Here is a 7382-nt window from a genome sequence, read left to right on the forward strand (position 1 = left end):
TGCCCAAGCGGATTGCATCCTAACCCCACCGTCTCTAGCCATGCACATTGCTTGCATTGCTGCATTAAATGATTTTATGGTCTTAGCTTGTGGTTAGGAGGGGGATAGGGAATGAGTGGCTACCGTTGGAGCGGAGATATGTGGCAGGCAAGGACGATTCCCACCACCAAATGATTTTATGGTCTTAGCTTGTGGTTAGGAGGGGGATAGGGAATGAGTGGCTACCGTTGGAGCGGAGATATGTGGCAGGCAAGGACGATTCCCACCACCAAATGATTTTATGGTCTTAGCCTGTGGTTAGGAGGTGGATAGGGAATGAGTGGCTACCGTGGGAGTGGAGATATGTGGCATGCAAGGACGATTAGTCAAATTCCCACCACCGGAGACGGTTAGATATCCAATCATTACTGTTTTTCTGTGGTGTAGTCCATATGAGATTTATTTCCTACTCGTTTTTTAGATCAAGTCTTAAAATGATCCGTAAAAATGGATGAACAGGATGGGACACATACATCATGGTGGGCTCATAGAGCACCAATCACCAGCCACAGACTGGTGGCAATGGGAGTAGACAATCGGTTTCCGAAGAGTCTCACTACGGCGTAGTGAGTAAACTCTATAAGTTCCATCATGATTTATGTATTTTATCCGTTTTAACTGAAAAATGAAAAATATACAATGTTCAAATGGACTACACCACATAAAACAGTTGAATTGAACTTCTACAGTTGAAAATTTCTTGGAGCCACATGAGATTTGGATCAAGCTTATATTTGTTTATTTTCACTTCATCCATGTCTCTAGGATCTTATAAACAGGTTATATGACATATAAACATCACTGTGGGGCCTAGAAAGTTTTCAACGGTGGAAATCATTATCCCTACTGTTTCATGTGGTTGATCTTTGAATATACTTCGATTTTGGGCTCAACCCCTTAAAGTAGATGGAAAAAAAGGATGAAGGGCGTGGATAGACGACATACATTTAATGTGGCCCAACTCAGTTTACTCAGTACGATAACAGCTTACACAATCCGATTTCAAACAAATTCAAATGAAGGTGTCAAGATTAGACTATGGAAAATTGATTTTTTAGAGGAGGGCCGAAATTATTCAACAAAGGTGGCAAAATTAAACTATAGTGTCGGCAAAAAATTTCTAAGGCGAAATTAGTCAACAGAGGCGACGAGAAATTTTGTCTGATTGTCCTCCAATAGAACGAAATTGTACATACATCACATGCATTGCTATCTTCCTCCAACATGCCATTTCTACAGAACATCCAATCCATAAAAAAAGCCAAGTATAATCTACTCATTAGGTATGATTCACTATCAAACTTGATAGGAAGCAAGAGGTACTGTTCATTTTGTTGCAGGCCACGTAATGAGAAGATTGGACCAGTTTTTTTTTTTTTTTTTTTTTTTTTTTTTAACACATGCACCCGACACACCCACCCACTTAAGATTGGTCCAGTTTGATTATGGTGTAGTCCACTTTTAAACGGTTTGGAAGATACACACAAATTGATACGCGGGCAGGATACAAATCATTGAACAGAAAGTTGGCATTAGGGTTTTTGAATGTGAACCTTTCTCAACCAAACGTTTGAACAAATCGGCATTTGAGGCCCACCGTGATGTTTTAGTGACCCTCGATGTGTCCATCATGTGAGCCCCCTATATTTTCACCTTTGATAATTTGTGAAAATTCAACTGATAAAAGCTTTTAATTGGATTATTTCTACCTTTGATAATTTGTTTCTATTTCTTTGAGCATGATCACGTCCATGAAACCTTTGTCTAATCAAATGGTTATTCCTCCATCAATCGGTAACTCTATCAAATAAACAGTTTTGGGTCATTGGAAAATCCCAAATCCAACGGCTACAGAGTCTCGACTTCAATCAGTTCATCCAAATAAGAATGAACCTTTTTTTTTTTTTTAACACACGCACACATACACCCACAACAGTCACGCCGTAGTGGGATTTCATCAGACGCGGATTAGCTTAGACAGGTCGAGTAGCCAGACTCGCTACTGAAGTGACGTCACCAAGTTCTGTGGGCCCACTGTGACGTATGTGGTCGATGCTCTGTGGGCCCCACCATGATGTACGTATTTCATCCATTCCATCCATCTATTTTTTCAGAATTTTATGGTATAAGAACAAAAATGAGGTATATTCTGATCTCAACTGGACCACATTACAGGAAACAGTGTTGAATGAGCGTGGACCATTAAAAACCTTTTGGGGGCCATAAAAGTTTTGGATCAAGCTGATCATTGGTTTTTCCCTTCATCTGGTCTTATATGACCTAATCAACAGATTGGATGTCAAATAAACCGTACAGTGGGCCTTAGGAGGATTTTAATGGTGGATATCCAATCACCATTGTTTTCTTGTGGCGTGTGTTAAGACTCAAATATTATATAATTTTTCCCATTATATCTTGGTTTTATAAACATGAATCAACGTAATGTTCTATTTTACTCATGTATGTGTTGCAATGTGAATTTAAGAGCTTAGATTGAAAAATAGTGCTAAAAGCATGAATTTGATGATCAAGAATTACCAAGGCAGGGGATGGATCTTAGGAGACCAATATTAAAGAATTTACATGCCAAAGATCCAAGAAACTCAACTGAGGAATGAAGAGAATTGAAGATTTGAAGTGAAGAATCCTGAAATCGTCTTGAAAAAGTATATTCTGAAGCTCTGAAGTCTATTTTGAAAAACTGTGTAAATTTAAGGCAGTTTCTAGAGTTTTTCAACTTTGTACGAAAGTTGGAATTCCGAACTTATAAATAGGACTTCTCAGAGAATTCATAAGCATCATTAAAAGTATTCAAGAGCAAGATTTAAGGTTTTTAAAGAGTTTTCAATTTTATTAAAATTTTATAAATTATTTTTTTCTTTTAGATCTTTTTTATATGCATTTATTTTTTTCTTGTTGCTTCTTATTTCTACAATTTAGTTATGTTTTTCTAATTTCTCTTTAGCCCAAGCTAGAGGGGAAGCACATGGGTTTAATAATTCTTTAAGTTTTGATGGTTGATTGTTTTTAATGATGACGTGAATGGTGTATGCATGTTATCTATTGTTTAGGTTTAGTTTTTTTATCCTAATGTGAGATCCGTATATTTCCATAATATGAGATCCACATTAATGAATAGACTTATCCTGAATCAATTAGATTTTCCAAATAGGAGAGGTTCTCAACCTACTACATTTCTTTGATATTCATTATCCTATAAATATTAATTCTTAAAATCATTGACGTTTGAGAACATATATCAATAGTGCAAATTCATGATTTTCTCATCTTTTATATCATTTATTTAAATTGTTTAAATTGTTTTATTTTTCGATTAGGTCGACCATAGTGCTCAGATCCTACTTGTGCTATCCAAGTCATCATAATTTTAGAACATTTACCTATGTGTGGAACTTTGAAGCTTGAGGGTTGTTTTAATTCAATTGAATTACATCCATTCAAAAATCTCAAAATCAAATCATCAGTTTAGTTTTTATTACTAAGTTTATTTTGCATTTAATTTTCTCATTTTTACAATCGACCCTATATTCACGGGATACTACTTACAAACATCTGCACTTAGAAACAATCAATCAGTGTGGTCCACTTAAGATTTATATCCCTCTCAATTGTGGTATAAAACTCTAAAATAATCTATAAAAATGGATGAACGGAATGGATGAAACACATACATCATAGTGGGGCCCACAGAGAACCGACCACCAGCCACTGGGCTGGTGGCAGGAGGAGTAGCCAATCTGTTTCCCGACGAAAGGGCTCTATTTATTCAACGCCTCCTTCCCCGATCAAGAGAGAGAGAGAGAGAGAGATACCTCGAAGATCGTTCAAACCTCGAAGATCGTTCAAACCTCGAAGATCCGTACGATCTCCTCAAGATCATACGGTCCACCTCCAAGATGGGAGATACTAGTGAGAGTTCAAACGATCCGTTCGATTTCCTCAAGATCATGCGGTCCAACTCCGTTCCTGACTTACCTCCACAAGCTGAAGCGCAGCAACCCTACTACGTTCTCTCCAAAGACATATCCCTTAATCCCTCTAACAAGACATGGATTCGGATATTTCGACCCCAGATTTTGACACCAATGGCCCCGCTCCCCATCATTATCTATTTCCACGGTGGCGGTTTCGTCATTGCCAGCGCTGCATCTGCTCTCTTCCACGTCGCATGCGAGCACATAGCCAGTCTTGTACCTGCCATCGTCCTTTCGGTCGAGTACCGACTAGCTCCCGAGCACCCTCTCCCCGCCGCGTACGATGATGCGATCGAGGCCGTCTGTTGGGTAAGAGACCAGGCCATCTCCGATCTCCACCGCGACACGTGGATGGCCCCCGATCTCGCTGATTTCTCGCGTTGTTTTCTCACGGGCTCAAGCGCCGGCAGCAACATCGTCTACCACGTGGCCCTGCGGGCGTTGGATCTGGACCCTCCGTTCAAGATTGCTGGAGCGATCGTGAACCAGCCCTTCTTCGGTGGGGTTCAGAGGACGGAATCGGAGCTGAGGATGGCCCAGGATCGGATCCTGCCCCTCCATTCCAACGACCTGATGTGGCGCCTGTCCTTGCCGGCTGGGGCCGACAGGGACCACGAGTTCTGCAACCCGATGACGCCCGGGTCCTACCACGATCGGGTCGGGTCTCTGCCGCCGTGCTTGGTGAAGGGGTACGGCGGGGACCCGCTCGTGGACCGCCAGCGCGCGTTCGTCAAGATGCTGGAAGATCGTGGGGTCCGTGCGGTGGGCCAGTTCGAGGAGGAAGGGAGCCACGGCGTTGAGTTTTTTGATCCAAAGAAGGCCCAGGACCTCTTTACGGACATCAGGGATTTCATCTCGTCAGTCAGCAGTGGGCTGTGAGTGTCCCTGCTTGAGGTTTGGTTGCCTAAGCGCACCCCTCCGCACGTGCCAACCTGGCGCGCTTGTGAGGCATCTGAACCGTTCATGACATGCGCCGGATGTTGCAGAGGACGGTAGGCCTACTGCCACACTCCTGGATCATAACAACAGGATAGTTCTACAAAGATAAAGGGGAGCGGATTAGGTGTTTCCCTTTCTGTGGGGCCCACCTTGATGATGTGTTGTATATCCACGCCGTCCATCAGTTTCTGTAGCTCATTTTAGACATGGTCCTAAAACATTACGAGCCGATCCAAATCTTAGGTGGACCACACCAGAGGAAAGAGTGGTGATTGAGTGCCTCACCATTAAAAATTCCAGAAGGCCCATCGTAGAGGTTTTCTTAATGTTTATTTTCCATCCAACCTTTTGATAATGTCAAGCAGATATGGATGAAAGGAAAATACAAACATCAGCTTGATCCAAAACTTTTGTGACCCACACAAAGTTTTTAATAGTCATTCATCGCTGTTACTAGTGGTGTGGACCACCTGATATTTTTACCTACTTAACGTTTGGAATTGCGTCTGAAAATGAGATTTAAAAACAAATGAACGGTGTGGATATACCACAAATACATCAAGGTAGGCCCACATGGTAAGGATAATCTGCTCCCTAAGATAAGATGGCTAGCAGTCCACATTCAGCAATAATGTTGTGTTCCCAATCATGTTGTATTTGGAATGACTTGGAATTCAAATCGCAATTGCACGTGAATTGAAATCCTTGTATGAATTTAGTATGTTGTAATTCGAATTGCAATTGAATTAAAATTTTATGTTGATGATTGTATTGCATTCGAATCTCTCGTCTATGAGAAGGTGAAGTTGATTAATTAAGGGGTTGTAATTTTTTTTTACTTGTCAACACGCTTTAAAAGAATTTCAGGTATAATCGATTTATATGATATTCAGTTTGGCTTTTAAGTGATAATCTGTTTACACGTAAACAAATTATGTAATTGGCTAGCTTGTAAAGTATTTACAATGAATAAAGTATTCAAACCATGGGCTTTTCAAAATTTACAAAAATCACATAAGAAAGACTTAATATTTAGAAATTTTTAATAGTTGATGTCTCATCATTCTCTCATGTGATCCATTTGATAACGGATGAACTGTTTTTTTAGAGCCACAAAAGCATCAATGGTATGGTCCACCTGATAATTGGATTTGATTAATTTTTTAAATCATGTACTAAAATGAACCAAAAAACCAAAAAAGAGGATAAATGATGTGGACACAAAATAGATACAACAAGGGAGGCCCCACAGTATGGGCATCACTGTCTTGAGTGAGTCCAGGACTCTGGGGCCTCACCTAATCCACTCCCTTAAAAAAGAGCTAAAAAAGACATTTTACACACATGATACTGAATTCACATAGAAAAAAAAAAAAAAAAAAAGAAGAAGAAGAAGAAGAAGAAGAAAAAAAAAGAAGAAGAAGAAGAAAGAGAGACTATCATCGGATACATCCAAATACAAGCCGGCAAACGACACCTTATTCAAAGGCTAAGGCGCCCCACATCGACGCTAGCGCGGATTAGATACTGACAAGGTCAGTAGCCAAATGGCTACTAAAGCGATGTCACCAAGCTTTGTGAACCCCACCATGATGCCTGTGTTGCATCCATACCGTCCAACCATTCGTAGATATCATTTTATGGCATGAGAGAAAGAATGAGATAGATTTAAAGTTCAAGTGGACCCACCACAGAAAACCGTGAGATCAGTCACACCCACCATTGAAACATTGATAGGGCCCACCATGATGTAATTTTTAAATCCAACCTATTCATAAGTTAACATAGACATAGATGAAGTGAAAACAAATATATAAGCTTGATCGGAAAGTTCCGTGGCCCCTAAGGGCCCGTTTGGCCGGGTGGATTGGAAGGGTTTGAATGGTATTAGGGTGGATGGCATGGATTTCTAGGTAATAATGGTGTTGTCAGTGGATTGTCTGGAGATCCATGGGATTGATATATCCCTGGATTGCTATATCCTGTCTGGTTGGTGCGCCTGGCCAATCCCGGTTTTAAACTTTCTCATCCCTTCTAATCCCTTAAACCAAACACGTCCCAGGCATTTTTGAAGGATTAGTGTGGATTTGATGGGATTTAAATGTAATGATGGTGATGTCAGTGGATTGTCTTGAGATACCTGGGATTCGGATCAGATCACCGACTCTGTTTGGCACGCCAGGCCAATCCCAGGATTTTACTTCCAATCCCTTCCAATTCCATCCAATCCCTTCCAATCCGACCGGCCAAACGGGCCCTAAGAAGTTTTGATCGGTGGATGTCACTGTCCCTACTGTTTTCTATGGTGGGGTCCACTTGAACTTTAGATCTATCTTCTTATTTTTCTCATGCCATAAAACGATATCTCCAAATGGATGGACGGTATGGAAACAACACATGCATCATGGA

The 7382-nt window shown here is 40.8% G+C and overlaps 1 protein-coding gene across 1 annotated transcript; it reads left to right on the forward strand.

The window, feature by feature from the left end:
- The first annotated feature begins 3989 nt into the window (after positions 1-3989).
- On the forward strand, positions 3990-5749 carry LOC131249339 (probable carboxylesterase 8). The gene has a single exon (XM_058250023.1). It carries the CDS (start codon positions 4008-4010, stop codon positions 4911-4913), a length of 906 nt encoding a protein of 301 aa, XP_058106006.1. The 5' UTR covers positions 3990-4007; the 3' UTR covers positions 4914-5749.
- Positions 5750-7382: the final 1633 nt, after the last annotated feature.

This window comes from Magnolia sinica, chromosome 6 (assembly GCF_029962835.1).
Source record: "Magnolia sinica isolate HGM2019 chromosome 6, MsV1, whole genome shotgun sequence".
NCBI classification, from domain to species: Eukaryota; Viridiplantae; Streptophyta; class Magnoliopsida; order Magnoliales; family Magnoliaceae; genus Magnolia; species Magnolia sinica.

Bases quoted from the DNA above. Each gene is read 5' to 3' on its own strand.
- LOC131249339 (XM_058250023.1), top strand. From the start codon at position 4,008: ATGCGGTCCAACTCCGTTCCTGACTTACCTCCACAAGCTGAAGCGCAG.